The sequence below is a fragment of the Coregonus clupeaformis genome, unplaced genomic scaffold (genome assembly GCF_020615455.1).
Source record: "Coregonus clupeaformis isolate EN_2021a unplaced genomic scaffold, ASM2061545v1 scaf0013, whole genome shotgun sequence".
NCBI classification, from domain to species: domain Eukaryota; kingdom Metazoa; phylum Chordata; class Actinopteri; order Salmoniformes; family Salmonidae; genus Coregonus; species Coregonus clupeaformis.
In genome coordinates, this window is record NW_025533468.1 from 1,175,298 (window position 1) to 1,199,587 (window position 24,290).

The following is a 24,290-nucleotide window of genomic DNA, read 5'->3' on the forward strand; positions in this document are numbered from 1 at the left end:
CCATAGGTCATTATAGGGGAGAATTCCTGAACGGTGAGAAACGCCTGCCTCCATGTTCCGTTTACAGCTGGAAGGGAACCTGTGACTTGAACACAGACCGGGTCGTACATTGTGGACGTGATGCAAACATTGACTTGGCGATGAGATTGAACCTGTCAGCAAATTACCCTCTGAAGAAAGGGTGGTGAGTGACACGCATTCACTGGAAATTGGATTTTGATTAGTGTGAATGGGATCGAGAAAAGTAGGGGCTTGTGTTTGTGCAATGTTAACGGTATAGTGTTAGCTGTGTCACTAGAGAACCTGGTTCGAATCCAGGCTCTGTCGTAGCCGGCCGCGACCGGGAGACCCATGGGGCGGCGCACAATTGGCCCAGCGTCGTCCAGGGTAGGGGAGGGAATGGCTGGCAGGGATGTAGCTCAGTTGGTAGAGCATGGCGTTTGCAACACCAGGGTTGTGGGTTCGATTCCCATGGGGGGCCAGCATGAAAAAATAAAAAAAATAATGTATGCACTCACTAACTAAGTCGCTCTGGATAAGAGCGTCTGCTAAATGACTAAAATGTAAATGTATGGTTGCATGTGTGGAAGTGTCTCTGGATATATTTCCACTGAGTTGCAGCTACTTAAATGCATGCATGTCAGCATCTGTCTGGACATTTATCTAAGTAGAATACAACACCTATAGCACACCAAATGCATAATATCAAAGTGTGTGTTGTCTGACAGACAGAACACCTTGACCAACTGGTTTCTTCCAGAGAATGAGTGTGGGTGAGGAGTCTGGTATGAACAAACGTCTAAACTCTAAAACATGATACACAGACAAGGGCACGTTTGTTCCTCACGGTCGTTTTTATTGTTGTTCACAACATGGCTACAGCGCCAACGGTGGTGTCTGCCTCCAGAGGTGGAAGAACAAAAAAAAAAGAAAATATATACTATTTGCCAGAGTCCCACTCGACCAGTCACAACTCTCCTTCCCTGGCAATAGAGAACAGTAAAACTCCAGCCAACATGTTTAAAAAGGTCAAAGGTGACGCCAAATCTCCCAGCATTCCCTTCAACCATTTCCTAAATGCCTCCACAAGGCAGTGGTGACCATTTTGTGAAGGGCATCGTGGGTTTGCTATTTATTTTTCTATATGGCACCGACAGCAAGACCATGTTAAAGTTCTAAAGACACATCCATGAAAATAAATCATTTCTCAATTTAAAAACGTACAAGTCTTTTTTTGATGCATTATGATTTGCAACCAGGCACATCCTTTGTTTTTTTTCTTTGTTTTTTTCTCCTTCCCTTCTCTTGTTCTTTTTGAAGATGGATCCTGTAGAAATCCAACTGACGCAGAACTAATCCCATTCCATTTCTTTGAGTCGGTGAATTCTCGTTCCTCCTCGGACCTGACCCCCCCCCACCCCACCCCCTTTCAACCCTCGTGCCACCTGTTACTGTGGCGACAGTGAGCGAGAGGGAGCGGAGGGGGGGGGGGCTTCTCTTCTCACACGGCCAAAGTCGAAGGCGCGTTTCGATTACGGGTTCACCCTGTCACTCCAATCCTTGCGATGCGTCTGATTGGCTTTCCACAGTGCCAAGTCCCGCCCATCTGTCCAGTAGGAGATCCCTTTAGATTCTCATCTGCTGCGGTCTTCAGCCTCTTTGCCGTCACCTCTGAATGTTCGCCAAAATATTTAACCTGAGGAAGAAAAACAATGAAAGGACAATAAGAAATCAATGGAGATCTTACTGACACTTGCCAACCTATATACGATCAGATGTTTTTTTGGAACCATCTAAAGACATGGGGCGAGATGAGTCTGCAGATCCCAGTGCGGGGGGTTGTTTGTGTTTCTGTGTTGATGCCTTACCTGGTGTTCTGGCAGAGCTCTTTGGGCGTGGCTATCGGAACAATCTGGTGAACTCCCGGATGGCCCAGCACACCTGCTTACACTCCTCCGCACTGGAGAGATGGACAGACGGAGAAAGAGGGGGTGGCAGGAAGAGAGGGGGAGCGAGAAAGGGCAACGTTATTCATGTGGTGCATTTACATGGTAAAGGTGATTTCAAATGAAATAGGAAAATAAAAAAAGGTAATTCAACACATTCAGGATCACCATTTAATCAAGTTCACTTTAAATTAATCTGAACTGAAATTAACCCATGTCTAGCCTGCGGTTTGTCTCAAGACTCCTACTGTGAACTCAAAGTGCTCCCTCAGATGACAGCTAGATAGTATTTCTGTCTGAAGCTCCCATTCCCTCAGAGAGACTGCGTGGGAGGGAGGGTGGATCGCTGGAAAAGGGAAGGGACGCTTATAGGCGAGCCTGAACCTGTGGCAGGGAATCCATGAGGTTTCCCTACTCCGGTTTGCCAGCGTTCCAATGCCACAGGAGCAGCTCGTTTGAGCATGCCCAGTAACGCATGAGCTCTTCCCAGAGTCAGAACATAAACAGCTAGCTGTTTTATAGTAGAAAAACAGCAGACAGGGAGTCATCTACTATGCAGAGTTTCACCTGACATAACTCCTGAACCTATGAGGACAACATGTGGCTAGTTAGATCATTTCTGGCAGGAAGGAATGCACATGATTACACTTGAGAAGCATGGAAGGGGCGTGGCTGTGATATGCTCACCTGGTGACTTGCTTGTGGAAATCTGTGAGCTGTTTGTTTGTGACGGTCACCGCCCCGCCTGACGTCTCCTTAGGAAGCCCCTTCAGCGCATTCTCCAGCCAGCGGCAGAACGTCTAGAAAACATATACGCAACGTTAAACATCAAACGCACATCAGGAGGCAATGCAATCGTAGTACTACAACACACTTTTATCTCATGATTGAAAGTCCTGTCATGCCCATGTCATTGGAAGTGTGTGTGAATATGAATTGTGGTCCCTGTTGAAAGATGTTCTCTTAGTGTCATATTGTGGTATGACAGCGAGCACCTGTTGAAGACACCAGTGCATGTTCAACTGCATATGTATAAGTACTGTCAGGAGTGAAAGAGCTAAGAGTGTGTGTGTGTGTGTGTGTGTGTGTGAGACTCACCGGCCTGTCGAACACCATGATCTCCCAAAGCACCTCAGCCACGTCGGGGAGTGTGTAAGGTGGCAGGCAGAAGCAGCATGTGTGCATGAGCTGGGTGACCAACTGCTGCCCGTGCTGCCCCATGGCCTGGCCTATTAGCTGCTTCCGCAGCTCAAAGTCATCCTCGTGCTGCAACGGAAATAAACACATGACAATCTGACTGACTGATAAATTGTTATTCAGAGGAGACTTTTGATAGATCAATCTGAGTGAATCCGCATGTTTGAGGGGAACAGTTTGAGCAAGGTGAGGCACAGATTTGCTAGTCTTGATGACATAAGGAATAATTTGGGATACAAATGTATTTGTAGATCAGTGATTCTGCAACAGAGACAAACATTGACTGTTGAAATATATATATATATTTTTTAGGGGGTAGATCAGCTTTAATATTGCAGATAGATTGTAGCTTCCATCAATGTAATTGTCTGCATCACTTCCAATCCCCCATATATTTTTTGCAAATATACAGTACCAGTCAAAAGTTTGGACACACCTACTCATTCAAGGGTTTTTCTTAATTTTTACATTGTAGAATAATAGTGAAGACATCAAAACTATGAAATAACACATATGGAATCATGTAGTAACCAAATAAATGTGTTCAATAAATCAGAAAATATTTTATATTTGAGATTCTTCAAAGTAGCCACCATTTGCCTTGATGACAGCTTTGCACATTCTTGGCATTCTCTCAACCAGCTTCATGAGGTTGTCAACTGGAATGCATTTCAATTATCAGGTGTGCCTTCTTAAAAAGTTAATGTGTTTTAGCCAATCAGTTGTGTTGTGACAAGGTAGGGTTGGTATACAGAAGATAGCCCTATTTGGTACAAGACCAAGCCCATATTATGGAAAGAACAGCTCAAATAAGTAAAGAGAAACGACAGTCCATCATTACTTTAAGACATGAAGGTCAGTCAATGCGGAAAATGTCAAGAACTTTGAAAGTTTCTTCAAGTGCAGTCGCAAAAACCATCAAGCGCTATGACGAAACTGGCTCTCATGAGGACCGCCACAGGAAAGGAAGACCCAGAGTTACCTCTGCTGCAGAGGATAAGTTCAATCAAGTTACCAGCCTCAGAAATTGCAGCCCAAATAAATGCTTCAGAGTTCAAGTATGAAAAATGTATGCACTCTAACTGTAAGTCACTCTGGATAAGAGTGTCTGCTAAATGACTAAAATGTAAGTAACAGACATCTCAACATCAACTGTTCAAGGGGACTGTGTGAATCAGGCCTTCATGGTCGAATTGCTGCAAAGAAACCACTACTAAAGGACACTAATAATAATAAGACTTACTTGGGCCAAGAAACATGAGCAATGGACATTAGACCGGTGGAAATGTGTCCTTTGGTCTGGAGTCCAAATAGGAGATCTTTGGATGCAACCGCCGCATCTTTGTGCGACGCGGTGCGGGTGAACAGATTATCTCTGCATGTGTAGTTCCCACCGTAAAGCATGGAGTAGGTTTTATGGTGTGGGGGTGCTTTGCTGGTGACACAGTCTGTGATTTATTTAGAATTCAAGGCACACTTAACCAGCATGGCTACCACAGCATTCTGCAGCGATACGCCATCCCATCTGGTTTGGGCTTAGTGGGACTATCATTTGTATGCACACATGACTAAGTCGCTTTGGATAAAAGCGTCTGGTAAATGGCATATTATTATTTGTTTTTCAACAGGGCAATGACTCAACACACCTCCAGGCTGTGTAAGGGCTATTTTACCAAGAAGGAGAGTGATGGAGTGCTGCATCAGATGACCTGGCCTCCACAATCCCCCGACCTCAACCAAATTGAGATGGTTTGGGATGAGTTGGACCACAGAGTGAAGGAAATGCAGCCAACAAGTGCTCAGTATATGTGGGAACTCCTTCAAGACTGTTGGAAAAGCATTCCAGGTGAAGCTAGTTGAGAGAATGCCAAGAGTGTGCAAAGCTGTCATCAAGGCATAGGGTGGATATTTGTACATAGTCAAATATAGAATACATTTTGATTTGTTTAACCTTTTTTTGGTTACTACATGATTCCATAAGTGTTATTTCATAGTTTTGATGTCTTCACTATTATTCTACGATGTAGAAAATAGTAAAAATAAAGAAAAACCCTTGAATGAGTAGGTGTTCTAAAACTTTTGCCAGAGCGAGCGAGAGAGTATATATACATACACCCTTTTAAAAAATATATATTTTCCATTATTACTTTCTAACCCTACCAATTCTTCAGCCATTCCTGGACCTGTGACCAAAAACAAGCTACATACGAGCTACATCCTTGCAGCAAAATCTGTAGAGCTGGGAAGGTTGTATCCCCCATATAAATAATTATATTGATTGCAAGAATGTTGTATAATAATTTAAATTGAAAGATTCTAAGATTTGAATCCGGCGTCGTTTTGCGTATCAGTTCATAAACCATGTGCCATGGAATCGGTGCGCAAAAAATATCTTCCCAACTATTTTGCAATCTATATGGCACAGCTGTAAATTTTTTGGTCCTTAAATGAAACTGATATACTTTTTTATTTATCACAATTTTCTTTAACCAATTATGGTCTTTAATGCAGGGCCGACAGACAAGTTCCTTACTTTTTCCCCATTCCACTTTCCTCTTCGATTTTTGCGGTAATGCTGTAATGGTACTCCTGAGTGGCGCAGTGGTCTAAGGCACTGCATCGCAGTGCTAACTGTGCCACTAGAGATCCTGGTTCAAATCCAGGCTCTGTCGCAGCCGGCCGCGACCGGGAGACTCATGGGCGGCGCACAATTGGCCCAGCGTCGTCCAGGGTAGGGGAGGGAATGGCCGGCAGGGATGTAGCTCAGTTGATAGAGCATGGTGTTTGCAACGCCAGGGTTGTGGGTTCAATTCCCACGGGGGGCCAGTATAAAAAATATATATATATATTCACTAACTGTAAGTCGCTCTGGATAAGAGCGTCTGCTAAATGACTAAAATGTAAATGTATTTGGTTGTAATTTTGGGTAGAGCAGACATTTCCATATGTTTTTGTTAGCTGCATGTGCGACAACTCCACCAGTCCTACCGATGATATCATTTACGAAGATTAAACCTCTTTTTAAACTTTTTTCAAAAAATAATGGGTTTCTTTATCAATTAGTATATTTGAGTTTAACCACAATATTTGTTGCATTATTTGTTCTGTCCTTTCTGGAGGATTAAATTGAAATTGCAACCAACTTTCTATGGCTTGTTTAAAAGTAGCGATATTTGGGAGATGATTTCCTTTTCAAATAACTGAAAGTGAGAGGTTGTAATCTGAATAAAGGGAAAAAGGACGTTCTTGAACCTTGGGTGAGACAATCTTACTAATTTTCTAGAGAACCAGTTCGGATTTAAGTATAACTTGTGTATGACTGAAGCTTTTAGTGATAGGTCTAATGCTTTAATATTTAATAATTTATGTCCTCCGAATTCATATTCATTATATAAATAGGCCCGTTTAATTTTGTCTGGCTTGCCGTTCCAAATAAAATGTAATCTTTTTCTCATGTAATTTTTTTAAAACAGTTCGCTAGGTGTAGGCAAGACCATAAGCAAATAGGTAAACTGGGATATTACTAAAGAGTTAATCACGGTGATTTTTCCACAAATAGACCTTTCCATGGTAGCAAGATCTTATCTATTTTTGCTAACTTTCTATAAAAAAAGGTATTGCAGTGAGATCATTTATTTTGGGATATGTATACCCACATCACCATCAGACCATTTTTATTTTACACTGTAATGTAAAAGTTGTGTTTTTTAGTGATCCAATACATATAGTACACTTATCATAATTTGGTTGTAATCCAGAGAGGTTAGAAAAATTATCTAGATCCTCTGAGGCTGTGGAGGGATCCAAGTTGTGGATTTAAAAGAAAACATGAATCATCAGCGTACAATGACACCTTTGTTTTTAAGCCCCGGATTTCTAATCCCTTGATATTATTGTTGGATCTGATTTTAATAGCCAACATTAGATTGACTGTTTGTTGGGGGTGACTCACGTCGTTGATGACGCCCGTGTGGATGAGGTCTCTGACGAATTTCATGACGCTGCAGTTGGCGTCCCGGTGGTCCAGTGTGGTGGCCGCGATGGCACACTGGATGATGTGGACGATGATGCCACTGCTGAGCAGGGTGACGGGACTACGCTGGACAAACCTGCAGAGAGAAGCAGCGAGAGAGAGACGGGAAGAAAGAGAGAGAAGGTCATAGCAGAGAGAGATACTCTTCTTTATAACCTGAATGCTGTAAAACAAGTATGCCTGTCAGGTCCCCAGCAATGGTTAGTTTTTATTCTTGCCACTTAAAAGTAAGTGAACTTATTATTTAAAGGAAGAGGAGAAACTGTCTAAACTGTGTTGCAGTTGATCATACCTGGTGGCGAGTCTGAAGAGGTCGTCTACTGTGTCTGGGTGGTTACGGAGACCGTTGGACTGCTCCAATAGCTGGAAGGTGGGCATACACAGAGCCTACGGGGAGAGAGAAGGGACAAAGTCAGTTCAAAACCAATCGCAAACAACCAGAGTTCCACTGCCACTCTCGTGAACTATGAGTACCTATGAAAGTGGTGTGTGTGTTTCCCCTACCTGTAGCATGTCCAGTAGACCTTGTCTGCAGCCTTCCTCCATGCCGTACTCATCCACCAGGATGCTGCCCAGATACAGGAAGCAGGAGTGGGGATACACCTGGTACACACTGACCATCTGAAACACCACACATTTAACATCTTCACACCTGATACACACTGACCATCTGAAACACAACATCTTTACACCTGGTACACACTGACCAGGGCTTAACATGAACTTCTGGGACTGAATCTTTACATGTCTGAAAGCTCAAGTCACTTGTCCGCCCGTCCCCATCCACACAAAAAAAAAAGATCAAACACCATGAGCCAAAAAGGTGACTGAAAATGGTGTTGTATGATGCAAGGAACCACTTCACAAAATAAAATTCATCATCATCACTGGTATTGACAATGGAAGGCTGCTGGTCTCTGATCTCATGTATTATATCTCCTGCCGTTGTGGCCTTGAGCAAGGCACTTAACCCCCCACAAAGTAAAATACTGCACTGATAGGCTACTGTATAAAACACATGTGGTCCGTCAACCCTCCATCTGGAGAACTACTGGGTGTGCAGGCTTTTTAGCCAACCCTGCTCACACACCAGTCAGCTTATCAAGGTCCTGTTGAGCAATGTGGTGTGTTCGAGCAGGGCTGGAGCAAAAGCCTGCACACCCAGTAGCTCTCCTGGACAAGGGTTGGCCACCCTGCAACATTACAATTACAACCAAATACTTTATGTCTTTATAAAACAATTCCCTCATTCAATGAACCAGGGATTAAATGGTTATGGTGGGCGAGGTAGCCAACTAAGAAGTTTATCTATTTGTAATGTTAAAATATTCAGTGTTCAGGGGAGATCTTGACAGCATGAGTTACTTGTCAATTAGGCTATGCTAAGAATATTTGTTAACTTTGTCAGAATTACATGGCCAGTATTGAATAGAGGAGAATCCTAGCCAATTTTGATCGCTTAAGAGACGGTTTTACAACCGGAGTATGCAGCATTGATTTCATCAACTACGCACCCATATCAAATGCGTGTTGGCCATTTGCGGTTATACATGAGTGCCGGTGGAAAGTTATTTTAGGACGTCGGACATGACATTTCATTCATGCTAATAGTTAAATAGTTAACTAGCGAGATTCAAATTCTAAACATAGTGTAGTTTGGCTGGTTATCTAGTTAGTATTTTGCATATCATTATTTTTACCTGATGCTCAAATGTCTCTCAGTCTCGCTCTCCCTCCCTCTCTCCTCTGGCAACTGCCCACTGGCACACACACACACACACGTGATGCACACCATGACTTTTCCAGGATTCTTATTGCTGACCAAAAAATTGCTATAAGCGGGCAAATAACTCACTAGCAATTATTATCAACAAATGTGCAAACGCGGGCTTGCTTTGATCTCAAAAACGCATCTCGCGACTGCATGATTGAAAGACAGCTTTGCCTGTAAATGCAGGCCTACAATAATTATACTGTACTCCGATGCGCTCTGCAGAGATTGGGTGGACAGTGAGCAAAACATCGCATCCGGAGGAAACTGATCCAACTATGATCGGAGTAACCTAATTGTTTGATATTGCGATTTTGGCTTAATTTTTTTTACTTGTCCATTCGGACAACTTGAATCTGTTATCTGCTTGTCCAACAATATTATTACTTTTTTTACTTGCCATGGGCAAGCAGACAAGGTTAATGTCGAGTCCTGCTGACCATCTGAAACAATACACACATTCTGTTAAAGACCTGTACTAGGGTTGCAAAATTCCAGTAAATTTCCATAAATTCCCAATAATCTAGATTCAGGAGGGTATAATCAGGAAACCAGGGAATCCTTCAACCCAGGAGTTTAGAAAAGTTGCTGGAATTTTACAACCCTATACTTTACACATTTAGCCTAACTTTGCCATCAGTCACCAGCTGCCATGGGCTCAACAAGCACCTGGTGGCGATGGAATTTGTATACACATATAACAGACTCCAACCAAGATTTATCTATCTGTATATGGGGCTTATCGTGACCCAAACACAGGGACACACACCTGTGTGACTAGTGGCTGTAGTAGAGAGGCAGAGCCCTTGCCCACGCAGCGCACAGCGAACCGCAGGCAGCGACAGCAGCGCTCCACGATGCGGTTATCAGCCTGGTGTGTGTTTAGAGTCTCTGATAGGACCGGCCAGATCTACAGAGAACCAAGAAAACACCCAATATAGGTTTAGCATGAGAAGCTGTGGGAATGACTGTACGCAATCAAGGCCTCAAGTTGAAGTTCAAATCTGCAAGGGAGAGAAGAATCAGGGTAGTTGAGCACCAAAATAGTCTCATTTGAGTCCCATTAAAACACAGTCCAAGTAATGGATTGAACAAAGCAGGTTGTATGCAATGGTAGCCTTGTCCAAATACAAAAAATTGCTAAAAAATGTAGACTGCCAGTTGCTTTACCTCCTGGATGACTTTCTGACATGGGTGTGTCTGTCCATTTTCTACGATGGGATTTGTGTGTCTGGGGGAAACATTATGATTAAAATGTCTGCTTAAAATAAACAATCAGCCCAAATCATCATATCAGTATAGTTACATAAAACAGTTAATGACCTGTGCAATCAGGATATGTATATACAGTATAACGTATTATAAATGGGTTGAGTGTACCGGAAGATGACTGCTAGTCTGTCCAGCCAGACAGTGGGGTCAGCGGCTTTCCCATTACTGGGGTCCTGAGAGAGAAGCTGAAAATTGGAGACAAACATAAGCAAACCTGTTGGTATTTTACATTTACATTTTAGTCATTTAGCAGACGCTCTTATCCAGAGCGACTTACAACTACCCAATCCACAAAACTGTTACACTATTGTAGTGGGTTACACACTTCTACCGAGGTACCTCATACACACATAACCTACAACCAAACTTGCACACAAACAAATGGCAGAATAAAAAAAACACCTTTTTGAGGGCCATGACCTGCACAGCACACAGGTCACTCAAACACTCAGCAATCTTCTCCAGGGGCAAACGAGCCAGGACCAGGGCTGTCCCTGCAGGGCAAAACAACCAGCGTTACCATGGTGACAGAGCAACCATAATTTGCTAATAAATTCATTAAAAATCCTACAATGTGATTTTCTGGAGAAAAAAAATCTCAATTTGTCGGTCATAGTTGACGTGTACCTATGATGAAAATTACAGGCCTCTCTCATCTTTTTAAGTGGGAGAACTTGCACAATTGGTGGCTGACTAAATACTTTTTTCCCCCCACTGTATGTGCACCATATTACGTATTAAAATCACACAAAAAATACAACTTTTACATTACTGTGTAGTTTACCAATACAATGGTCCGACGGTGAAGTGGAAATACTTGGTATTCATATCCAAAATAAATAAATGATCTCACTTCAATACATTTTAATATAAAGTCACCCAAATTAGATAAGATCTTGCTACCATGGAAAGGACAACACCTGTCTAATTATTTAGTCATATCACACTTTTCCTATTGAGTTATGGCCCTGCCTACACTCAACAACTTTTATTTTATTTTTTATTATTCCACTTTATTTGGAATGGGCCTATTTATATAATGAGTATGAATTCGGAGGGCAGAAATTACTAAAGCATTGGACCTCTCACTTAAGGCTTCAGTCATACAAAAAACTATAATTATATCCGAACTGGTTCTCTAGCAGATTACTAAGAATGGCTCACCCAGTGTCCTAGAATGGCATTTTTCTCTTCATTCAGATTACAACCTCTCACTTTCGGTTATTTTTAAAACAAGACATAGAAAGCTGGTTGCAATTTCAGTTTCATCCAACAGAAAAGACAGAACAAATATTACAACAAATATTATGGTTAAACTCAAATATACTAATTGATTTTAAAAAATGTTTTTGAAAAAAAAATGTAAAACAGCATAATCGTTCTAAATGATATAACTAGGACTGGTGGAGTTGTCACACTTGAAATTAACAAAAATATATCGAAATGTCTTCTCTAACCAAAATCACATCCAACGGATTGCAGCTATTGTAAAAATGGAGGAGGCAAGTGGAAGGTGGAGAAGGCACGGGACTTGTCTGTCGGCCCTACATTAAAGACCAAAATTGGACCCAAAAAATGTACAGCTGCGCCATACAGGTTGCAAAATAGTTGGGAGATTTGCCGGATTAAAAACATCTAATATTTAAATTACACAATTCTTGAAAACAATGATATATTATATACACACACATACAGAGTTGAAGTCAGAAGTTTACATACACTTAGGTTGGAGTCATTAAAACTCATTTTTCAACCACTCCACAAATGTCTTGTTAACAAAGTATAGTTTTGGCAAGTCGGTTAGGACATCTACTTTGTGCATGACACAAGTATTTCCAACAATTGTTTACAGACAGATTATTTCACTTATAATTCACTGTATCACAATTCCAGTGGGTCAGAAGTTTACATACACTAAGTTGACTGTGCCTTTAAACAGCTTGGAAAATTCCAGAAAATGATGTCATGGCTTTAGAAGCTTCTGATAGGCTAATTGACATCATTTGAGTCAATTGGAGGTGTACCTGTGGATGTATTTCAAGGCCTACCTTCAAACTCAGTGCCTCTTTGCTTGACATCATGGGAAATCAAAAGATATCAGCCAAGACCTCAGAAAATAAAGTCTGGTTCATCCTTGGGAGCAATTTCCAAACGCCTGAAGGTACCACGTTCATCTGTACAAACAATAGTACGCAAGTATAAACACCATGGGACCACGCAGCCGTCATACCGCACAGGAAGGAGACGTGTTGTGTCTCCTAGAGATGAACGGACTTTTGTGCGAAATGCGCAAATCCATCCCAGAACAACAGCAAAGGACCTTGTGAAGATGCTGGAGGAAACAGGTACAAAAGTATCTATATCCACAGTAAAACGAGTCCTATATCGACATAACCTGAAAGGCCGCTCAGCAAGGAAGAAGCCACTGCTCCAAAACCCCCATAAAAAAGCCAGACTACGGTTTGCAACCACATAGGGAGAAAGATCGTACTTTTTGGAGAAATGTCCTCTGGTCTGATGAAACAAAAATAGAACTGTTTGGCCATAATGACCATCGTTATGTTTGGAGGAAAAAGGGGGGAGCTTGCAAGCCGAAGAACACCATCCCAACCGTGAAGCACAGGGGTGGCAGCATCATGCTGTGGGGGTGCTTTGCTGCAGGAGGGACTGGTGCACTTCACAAATAGATGCCATCATGAGGAAGGAAAAGTATGTGGATATATTGAAGCAACATATCAAGACATCAGTCAGGAAGTTAAAGCTTGGTCGCAAATGGGTCTTCCAAATGGACAATGACCACAAGCATACTTCCAAAGTTGTGCCAAAATGGCTTAAAGACAACAAAGTCAAGGTATTGGAGTTGCCATCACAAAGCCCTGACCTCAATCCTATAGAAAATGTGTGGGCAGAACTGAAAAAGTGTGTGCGAGCAAGGAGGCCTACAAACCTGACTCAGTTACACCAGCTCTGTCAGGAGGAATGGGCCAAAATGCACCCAATTTATTGTGGGAAGCTTGTGGAAGGCTACACGAAACAATTGACCCAAGTTAAATAATTTAAAGGCAATGCTACCAAATACTAATTGAGTGTATGTAAACTTCTGACCCACTGGGAATGTGATGAAAGAAATAAAAGCTGAAATGAATCATTCTCTCTACTATTATTCTGACATTTCACATTCTTAAAATAAAGTGGTGATCCTAACTGACCTAAGACAGGACATTTTTACTAGGATTAAATGTCAGGAATTGTGAAAAACTGAGTTTAAATGTATTTGGCCAAGGTGTATGTAAACTTCTGACTTCAACTGTATACGAGAGAGGAGACAACCATCCCAGCTCTGCAGATTTTGCTGCGAAGAGACAGAATCATTAGATCACTTGTTTTGGTACTGCCCATGTGTAGCTTGTTTTTGGTCGCAGGTTCAGGAATGGTTGAAAAATTCCAACATTTACCTGAAGCCAACTCTGCAAATAGCACTGCTGGGCGATTTGAAAAGTCTTAGTCAATCGATCAATAATATAATAATACTCTTAGCAAAGGTGTTCATCTTTAATTTAGAATCTGTAGAAACTATAAGAATAGAAAGGTTCAGAAATTTTGTGAAACATCACAGCAGAAAAATATATGGTAGCTAGAAATAAAAACGGGATGGTCTTCAAGAGATAGATGGGAGGGGTTGAGGGTAACTGATGGATGGGACTAAAAACAAAACAAAAGATAAGCAATGTAAAATATATTGTGTCCGTAAAATGTATATAGTAGGTATAAGCTGGAAGTAGAAGCCTAAGTATGGTTGTCCATTAGTTTACTCCAATTACGGGAGGGGTGGTAGGGTTAGGGGAAAATAATATAGATACACAAAAAAAATATGGGGGATTGAAAATGATGCAGACAATTACAATGATAGAAGCCACAATCTATCTGTAATATTAAAGCTGACCTACCCCATAAAAATACTTAAGGGTGGCATTAAGTTACCTTTGAGGAGGCCTACGGCGGCTTCGGTGGTCAGGGCGAAGGAGTCGAGGGCACGGGCGATGTCCAGCAGGCCCTGGAAGTGCTGGGCCATGTGGTCCCGACACACAGAGCAGATGTTATGGATGGCCTTGGCCGCCACGGAAGCCAGGGTCTTCTCCCTCAGGCCCTTCATCAGGTAGTTCAGCACGGGGTCTGCGACATAGAGCGGGGCTAAGGTCATACACACAACCAAAGTATACAGCCAACAGAGACACAGCGAGACATATGCACAGAGACACACATTCATAACGCAGCAGGGACGTAACAAAACAGAGTGACGCGGGCATTTGACACAGGAAGGAACAAGAAATTGAAAAATAACTACAAGGAAATAGAGATGTGCTCAAAACGCACAGATGAAGATGAACCTCTAAATTGAGGAACTCAATCACTCAGTTCCCAAGCTAAGCTATTGACCGTAACGTGACCACTGAACCTACCGAGGAACCGCGGGTTGCGGTCAACGACCTCGCTCATCTCCCCCACCAGCTCAATGCTGGTGTAGCGCACGGCGATATGGACCGTCTCTGGCAGCAGCACCACCTGCTCCAACACCTCCGTCAGGGTGGGGTTGTTCTCACTGGGAAAGCATTAACATGTTACACACAAACACCCCGGTGGGAGGATATACAAATCTACAAGTAGTTGTACACATTCTACACGGTGAGGAAGGGATTTAGTCATTGCACATTATTTCTCATTAATAAAATGAATAGAGGACACTCACGGGTCTACACTCTTGGCGATGGCGGCCATGATGAAGAGAACAGCCTCAGTCACCTCCCAGGGAGGGTTCCCTTCTTTTAGAGTGGAGTACAACTGAGAGAGCGAGAAAGGGAGAAAAAAAAAAGAGAAGGCAGTCGGTATAGTTTGTCATCTTAATGACATCATTTGAATTTGCATTTGGTGAAGGTAGCTACCTGGGAGAAACATTCCATGGAGCCCACAAGGAAAATTACATCCTTCACAAGATCAGACACCCTCATCCTGAACTCCCCAAAGTCATCTGTATCTTCTGGGATGCCCTCCTGTGGATCAACACAAAAGATGAGACCGTGAGTGAATGATATAGTAGTGCCAAAGCTAAATGATGTACATTTCCATTTAGTCATTTAGCAGACGCTCTTATCCAGAGCGACTTACAGTTAGTGAGTGCATACATTTTTCACACTGGCCCCCAATGGGAATTGAACCCACAACCCTGGCGTTGCAAGCGCCATGCTCTACCAACTGAGCTACATGTACTGAACTACTTGGTAATATGTGCACATGGTTAAGGGATTCTACAATCAGATATGACATACAGTGAGGGAAAAAAGTATTTGATCCCCTGCTGATTTTGTATGTTTGCCCACTGACAAAGAAATGATCAGTCTATAATTTTAATATTAGGTTTATTTGAACAGTGAGAGACAGAATAACAACAACAAAATCCAGAAAAACACATGTCAAAAATGTTATAAATTGATTTGCATTTTAATGAGGGAAATAAGTATTTGACCCCCTCTCAATCAGAAAGATTTCTGTCTCCCAGGTGTCTTTTATACAGGTAATGAGCTGAGATTAGGAGTACATTCTTAAAGGGAGTGCTCCTAATCTCATCTTGTTACCTGTATAAAAGACCTGTCCACAGAAGCAATCAATCAATCAGATTCCAAACTCTCCACCATGGCCAAGACCAAAGAGCTCTCCAAGGATGTCAGGGACAAGATTGTAGACCTACACAAGGCTGGAATGGGCTACAAGACCATCGCCAAGCAGCTTGGTGAGAAGGTGACAACAGTTGGTGCGATTATTCGCAAATGGAAGAAACACAAAATAAGTGTCAATCTTCCTCGGCCTGGGGCTCCATGCAAGATCTCACCTCGTGGAGTTGCAATGATCATGAGAACGGTGAGGAATCAGCCCAGAACTACACGGGAGAATCTTGTCAATGATCTCAAGGCAGCTGGGACCATAGTCACCAAGAAAACAATTGGTAACACACTACACCGTGAAGGACTGAAATCCTGCAGCGCCCGCAAGGTCCCCCTGCTCAAGAAAGCACATATACAGGGCCGTCTGAAGTTTGCCAATGAACATCTGAATGATTCAGAGGAGAACTGGGTGAAAGTGTTGTGGTCAGATGAGACCAAAATCGAGCTCTTTGGCATCAACTCAACTCGCCGTGTTTGGAGGAGGAGGAATGCTGCCTATGACCCCAAGAACACCATCATTTACATTTACATTTTAGTCATTTAGCAGACGCTCTTATCCAGAGCGACTTACAGTTAGTGAGTGCATACATTATATTTTTCATACTGGCCCCCCGTGGGAATCGAACCCACAATCCTGGCGTTGCAAACGCCATGCTCTACCAACTGAGCTACATCCCTGCCGGCCATTCCCTCCCCTACCCTGGACGACGCTGGGCCAATTGTGCGCCGCCCCATGGGTCTCCCAGTCATGGCCGGCTACGACAGAGCCTGGATTCGAACCAGGATCTCTAGTGGCACAGCTAGCACTGCGATGCAGTGCCTTAGACCACTGCGCCACTCGGGAGACTTAATGACCATCAAACATGGAGGTTGAAACATTATGCTTTGGGGGTGTTTTTCTGCTAAGGGGACAGGACAACTTTCACCGCATCAAAGGGGCCATGTACCGTCAAATCTTGGGTGAGAACCTCCTTCCCTCAGCCAGGGCATTGAAAATGGGTCGTGGATGGGTATTCCAGCATGACAATGACCCAAAACACACGGCCAAGGCAACAAAGGAGTGGCAAAAGAAGAAGCACATTAAGGTCCTGGAGTGGCCTAGCCAGTCTCCAGACCTTAATCCCATAGAAAATCTGTGGAGGGAGCTGAAGGTTCGAGTTGCCAAACGTCAGGCTCGGAACCTTAATGACTTGGAGAAGATCTGCAAAGAGGAGTGGAACAAAATCCCTCCTGAGATGTGTTCAAACCTGGTGGCCAACTACAAGAAACGTCTGACCTCTGTGATTGCCAACAAGGGTTTTGCCACCAAGTACTAAGTCATGTTTTGCAGAGGGGTCAAATACTACATTCAAATGCAAATCAATTTATAACATTTTTGACATGCGTTTTTCTGGATTTTTTTGTTGTTATTCTGTCTCTCACTGTTCAAATAAACCTACCATTAAAATTATAGACTGATCATTTCTTTGTCAGTGGGCAAACGTACAAAATCAACAGGGGATCAAATACTTTTTTCCCTCACTGTAAGAGTATTGGGAGTATGGTTGGCATCATTGGAGTTGGTTAAGGACTCCTTGTCATGTGGTGGGTGGTCCTTACGTGGTCAGGGTCTAGTTGGCAGTGGCGGGCCAGGCCGTGCAGCAGTCTCTGGATGTAGGGTCTGAAGATGCCGTGGAGGGCAGGGTCGTTGGTCTTATACAAGTGCTCTCCCAGACGATACCAGAAGTTAAAGGAGATCTCCACAACCTGAGATGCACCAGAAGAGAACACACACACTTGAAATCCACCCAAAGCGACAGTGTGTGTGTGTGTGTGTGTGTGTGTGTGTGTGTGTGTGTGTGTCTGAGTGTCTATCATATGTTGTGTACCTCATATTGGGGGTGTCCTGCACAGATGAGCAGTAGCTCAAGCGTCCGCAGGTCTCCCATGCCCTGGCCTGGACTCCTGACTGTGGTCTCCAGAAACGTTTCACACAACTCAGTGAAGATCCTACAGTAATTCAACACTCTGACAGAACAAGGGAGAAGGAGAGAGTTGAGGATAAAAGGTATTATTTTCTTCCACACAGAGGACAGTGTGGAGAAGAGTCAGAAGAGTTCAACATCATGAGCAATGGAGAGGAAGGATAGGTTTGGGGCAGGAAGGAGTGGGAGAAGGGGTGTGGTGATGCGGTGACTGGATAGGTGATCTTGGTGTATGTATGAAAAGGGGAGTAGGCGTGTGTGTGTTCGTACTTGTCGAGGTCCTCCCGTGCCACAGCCATGTGGTAGGCCGTCTCCAGCGTGAGGACGCCCTGGAAGAGCTGCAGGGCCAGGGACATGTGTGTGTCCACGTTCTCGATGGCATACAACGCTGAACACACGCAGTCGGACGCAGCCTCGTGAAGGTTAGTGGACGTCTCGTCTCTCTGCTGCCAAACAGAGACAAAAAAGAACAGTATGTCAAAGAGATGTTCCATGGCTGAAACTCATGCATTATGTATACAAGCGATTAGCATTCTAAACTGCATAAATTATTGCCCTGCCGCCCTGCCCCCCCCCCCCACCCATGGTTGTTGCACAAATAAGGGTTTGGAACGAATTCTGCTATAATATTGAGAGACTTTGGGAGTATTCTAAAAGTTGTTAGTCTTTTTGGGGATGTTTGTCACTAGCACTGTTTATTTGTGCTTCCAAAATTAGATGAGAGAGCAAGAGAAAGAGAGACAGACAGAGGCATACCAGCACTTGGAAAAGGACCATGAGGAGCTGGTTGTTGGCCATAAAGTTGCTGTCCAGGACTCCCAGGTTGAACCAGCTGCCCAGACAGCGGAACACCTTGATCAGCATCTTCTCATTGCTGCCAGACTTCTCCACACACGTCACCTGGAGACAGAGAGACAACACACACGCGCTATCAACAACACTGACCCTTATCAAAACTCCAATGCTGTGTCTGAAGCCAAATGCACGAGGAAGTTCACCCAACGAAACAACAGGAGTCACGACAGGTGTTATCAATATTGATTCAAGGCAAATTGTTGATTGTAGGTTGAGGTAACCCTCAACACAAACAGTATAGCTAATCTATTTTCTGTTGGTTTTGGGAGGACAACTCCTACATTCTCATGCTTAATCCTCAAAAACATCTACAGTCAAACTTGGACATTCTGCAGAGAAAAATATACTACAAAGTGAGTGGTTTGGTTTGTCCCTCTAAGGTAGTGGTAGTAGTTGAATAGCTGTGTGATAATGAGGATGTACACCCCAGAGTTTTATAATGAGAGGATGAACCCATGGGAGGTCTGCTTATCCAGTAAGGGGGAGTGGTGGCGGGTGCTCTAGTTTAGACCAGCTTAATCAGGTGGGTAAAATAGGCTAGTCTGTGAGAGTGTTGGCGAGAGAAAGATGAATGGATAGTGTGCGTGTCGGCCAGAGAGAGACAAATCTCACCAGTAGAGTGACCACAGTACTGGAGTAATAGGCCAGGTCCTCGATAATCTCTGTCCTGCGATTGGCTCCGATGCGAAGGGAGCGGCTGTGGACCTCCTCGGGGAGCACTGTAAGGATCTCTATCAGAAACATCATGGAGCTGACGTCATTGCTATACCTGAGAGAGAGCGAGAGAGAGAGAGAGAGAGGAGTCAGAGAGAGAGGCAAGGAGAGTGGAGGAGAGAGATGGCAGCAGGCAGTTATGAGAAAATTAGCATGAAGGAGATGTATTTGAAGCTTTAATGTCACCTCAAACATACCAACGCAATGGCATTCGACTTTATAGAACCACCTACAACGGTCTAATATCATGTAACTCTTGCATTCTGTTATCCACAGGTGTGATCCGAGATGGATGGTTGAGTGGTAATGGGGGTGCGGAGGAGCCTTACTTTTCAATGAGGGTGTGGACACAGCCCTTCCAGGAGGCCATCTGTAGGGCGAGGTCTGCAATGGCCAGAGCGAGCTGAGAGAGGGAGGAAAGAAATGAGACAAGAAACCAGGAAGAACTTGTAAGGATTAGAGTATCTTAATGCCACGTAATATTGTACTTGTTAAATTGTACCACAGCTACTCCTCTGTAGTGGTAGTGGTACATTGGGGTAAATGCTAGAGTTGCTACTGTGCCATGTGCATTGCTAAGCCTATGGGACATTTAGATGGGCAGTGGGACATTCCTAGAGTGCATTCTAGGAGCATAAAGGCTACAGACAGAAATCCAAGTCGTTCTTGGAGTTTCAGTGGTCACTGTGACAAAGAGACTGACACCTGATGGACAATAATTGGATGGGAGGGGCGTTACCCTAGGTTACATCAATGGGCGGGGAGGCCATTACCTGGGTGACGATGATGGGGGAGAGGTCTTTGAGGCTCTGTATGTGTGAGAGCAGGGAGTCTCGGAGGGCGATGTGGGTCTCTGGGGGGAGCTCAAAGAACGAAGTCTGGATCTTCATCTTCATGGTCTGGGCGGCAAAGTAACAAGACTCCACGTCCTGTTTCAGCTGGAGGAGCTGGTCTGCCATCTCCCACGCGTACATCTGTGGGGACAGGGGGAGAACAGTTAGCGCCACCATTAACTTTATTCAGACAGGAAGGTTACCGGAACAAGGGACGTGAAAAACAGGGATACTGGTAAATCCGGTAATTTTACACACATAGGCCTATACACCTAAATGGTCTGTAAAGGATCCCTAGGAACAATCAACTGACCAAACAGGATGGAAAGGAGGCACATTGCTGCTTGTAGGACTCATTCCTTTTTGTATACTCTTTTTGTTAGTTATATGAATGAGGATAAGAAGGCGTAGCCGTGTGTTGTTTTTGCTTGTGGTTTGAAAACATTGTCAGAATTACCAGCTTGGGGAGGGGGGGGCGCGCAACCACCCTGAATGAGAGATGAGCCCCCCAAAATGCAGCAAAAGTCAAATTCTAATAATGCTAATTTAACAATTTTCCCAGTTGTTAAAATTAATGTGTAACTGCTACAGTGGTAAATATGAAAATGAAAGCTTATTCCAAATTAAACCCACAAAAAAAAACAGCTACATGTCATGGTTTTAAACAACCCCCCATGTTGCTTCACTTGTCATCCCGGGACAGTCCAGTATATCAGCCCCTTTTCAGGTGTCCCGACATTTCTTTCTACAAAAAAGGTCCCTTTGTCAGCGAGACGCATCAATTGATTCAGGATACAAGAATGTAGACCAAATGACAATCACACTTTTTGGTGTTTTGTAACAGATGTCTCTTTCCATATATCAAATGGTCTCACAGTGCACTGTTTTAGATGGAATTATTTTGGAGTGGACAAACATGCACAGGTAGCCTACTTTTTGAAGTGATTTGTTTGACAATCAGATTCATGCCACATTAAAGGGTAATACATTTATTGCGTTAAAATGGCATGTCTTTACTATTAGGCCCCTAAAAATAACTAAATGATGGGCCTAATCAGTCATGATGTTTTCATCCGATTGTCAAAAAAATTACTTCAAAAAGTTGGCTATCTGTGCATGTTCATCCACTCCATTATCCTAGGCTATAACCCCCTAAACAGACAGGTTCCACACTGAAAATACACAAACGTATTGGTTTGATAAAGACAGAGCATATTTTCATTAGAATAATTAAGCATAGGCCTACTCACAAAACAGATGTCATGGCCGTAATTCAACACCATGCAGTGTTCAATGTGGAATTTTTAATCCATTTAGAAAATTCCAAAGAACAGGCAGAATAAACTAAATCGAACGTCTGTATATTGAAAAGACGGATTTTGGTTTGTAACCCTGGGGGAAAAATTGTATTTCAACTCGCCAAATTGAGCCCTGTTTCAAATTATCACTGAGAATAACCGTTCCAGACTTGAGATACGCATCACTTAGTCGCACTGCCAACTTTTTTCCATTTGGATAATCATTGGGTTATATTTTATTCTGTTATATATATTTTTTTACTATAAAATAGGTGTCTTGACTGTGATAAGGGCTCGGGAAATAAGTGTCTTGTCTGCTAAATTAACAAAGCAAGGCTATGCCATTGCACAACCATAGGCTTCTACAAGCACGCGCCACTGCTGAGGTTACTGTCTTTTTGAAGATTGTGTTCCACAATATAATATAATCAGTTGATATTAAGGCTTCAATAACTTACCTTGCTTTTAAATTGACTGAATATATATGGGGCAATTTAGCAATTAAGATTTGTTATCTGTATGGTTATGATAAATTAGGCATTGTTGCGCACTGTTGGAATAGGCCTACAGAAAAATGTGAACATATTTTTTTTTGTATTTTAAATATATATATAATTATTTTTTCCTATTCGAGGTCTATGGGGAAAAAATAATGTGAGTACTCCAACAGTCAACATTTTTTGAAATGCCCTTCATCCCTAGTAAATGGATCACTATGCTTACATTCTCAGGTCTGCGTCCCAACCCACTCAAATGATTTCAAAACCACCCTATACACGCAAAGACCCAAAGGGAGTAGGCCTATTTACAAATACAGTAGGCCAAATCTGATATCCTTCCTATGCAACACCATCAGGTGTCTGTAGCTAGCTGCCTTGATAGAGGGCTTGTTGCCTTAACCAACAGTTGGTCAGCTGTTAGATATTCTGGAGTATGGTATAAGGACTGTAAAGTAAAACCTGGTAAAGTGTGTATGAGAATTTATATTGCAAATTGAAACAGCCAAGCCCCTCCCCCATTTGTCCATCAGTGTCCAGTATGTCCTGGCAGCCTGGGTGAAAAAGCTGCTGACAGCACAGAGCACACACTGCGTTCATCACTCAGATGGCTCCTGCTCTCCCAAATTAGACCGTTCAGATCCCCAAGTGCCAGCAAATTTAGGAAGTTGCTGGTGTCACAGTCTAACGTGTTTTAAAACGTTATGCGACATTGCATTTTTTCTTAGGGAATCAATACATGGCTTTGTGAGGCCTTTCTGTGGGAATTGCATGATAGTGGGGAGAAATAGCGGTTTTGAATCCAGTTACCCTAAGGCTGTGTCTCTCAATGCAACCTGCGGGCCATCTATTATAGAAATTATCACAAAAATAAGTTAAAGTTGGTAGGAATACGTAGCAGCAACATGTAGGTGTGCCGTATTTCAATCATTGATTGTCCGATGACAGACAATGATTGCATTTCCTGCAGGAGTTAAGGAAGTAGTAACCAATGAATATGCGGAAACCAGACCGATGCAGGACCACCGGAGGAAAAAACAAACAAATGCGGAAATAATAAAACGGCTAACATTAACCCTAACCAACAGCAAACAACTTTAAGTGGCACATACCATTTACACATTATCAACATAAATGGAAGTTGTTAGTGTAGCTTGCCAAGTTAACGTTCGTTAACTACCTCAAAGCAAAAGCATCCCTGGCAATATCGTTATCTCGCTAGCTAACGTTTTCTAGCAAGACATCACGTCCAATACTTTGCTAGCAAGTATTGGACGCTAGCTAGGTAGCCACCCTCGCCTCGCGCTCTTCCTGTGCTATGGCCGGCTAACGTTACTGTCATTAGCACGAGCTACTAATTATGTAAAGATAACCGTCCCTAGCCAACTACAGTAGCTAGCCAACTACAGTAGCTAACTACAGTAGCTAACTAAACAACTAGCTAGCAATACATTGTTGTTAACTAGTTATCTGCTATGTGTGGCTAACTAGCTAGCATTTCAAACACCATGGATTGTTTATGACTACACGCGAGAGAAAGCTAGCGAATGTTTGCCTTTATTATCTTCGTTGCACCTAGAAATCCCCATAGATTTAACCCCGTTTCCACTTGACAGTTACTAGCAGGCTAGTAGAAAAATGGAACGGTGTTGCTAATGCTAACTAGTTAGTTAGCTTAGTCAATCTAGTTTGGTAGATAGCTAACTAACTAATACTATGCAGAGTGTGTTGTTAGCTAGCGTGTGATTATATGCTCATTCATTCGTTGTTGGTTTAGCATACACAAATACATGTTTTTATATCACCATGGTATTACGCATTCTGATGCAATGTTTTGTTTTCGGCCTCACACGACCTGCCTAGCCATGTCTAGTTCTAGGCCCATTCCAAGTCCCCCCCCATCTCTCGAGTTCACTTACCGATCTCTGTAGCTCCCCCAGCCACACCGAGGCTCGCTCTTTACCGGCGGGGTCCGGATCATGATAAAGAGCCTGCACAGCTTGATACACAAGTGCAACTGTCGGTTTCTCCATAGCGCTATGCTACGTTGAAGGTTGTAGTTTAGGGTAACTGCGAAGGCGCTACAAGTTCCACAGTTTATGTTTAGACAGGGTAATATTTATTCGTTCCTTGTGCTCGCTGTTCCGACCGCCATCTCAATTGCACACAGGTTCCCCGTGTGTGTTGCCGACA

At 43.1% G+C, this 24,290-nt stretch overlaps 1 protein-coding gene across 1 annotated transcript; it reads right to left on the reverse strand.

Annotated features, from left to right (window-relative positions):
- Nucleotides 1–835: 835 nt before the first annotated feature.
- LOC121546288 (transportin-3-like) lies at nucleotides 836–24,290 on the reverse strand. Its single transcript, XM_041857469.2, has 23 exons — nucleotides 24,017–24,290; nucleotides 20,243–20,443; nucleotides 19,799–19,872; nucleotides 19,368–19,524; nucleotides 18,657–18,800; nucleotides 18,171–18,346; nucleotides 17,805–17,943; nucleotides 17,536–17,682; nucleotides 15,160–15,267; nucleotides 14,967–15,058; nucleotides 14,680–14,819; nucleotides 14,201–14,392; nucleotides 10,622–10,713; nucleotides 10,328–10,404; nucleotides 10,118–10,178; nucleotides 9,717–9,857; nucleotides 7,681–7,797; nucleotides 7,469–7,563; nucleotides 7,096–7,252; nucleotides 3,045–3,212; nucleotides 2,634–2,746; nucleotides 1,869–1,960; nucleotides 836–1,696 (listed from the first exon to the last, which is right to left on the reverse strand). Exons 1-22 carry the CDS (start codon nucleotides 24,128–24,130, stop codon nucleotides 1,900–1,902), a joined length of 2,766 nt encoding a protein of 921 aa, XP_041713403.1. The 5' UTR covers nucleotides 24,131–24,290; the 3' UTR covers nucleotides 836–1,696; nucleotides 1,869–1,899.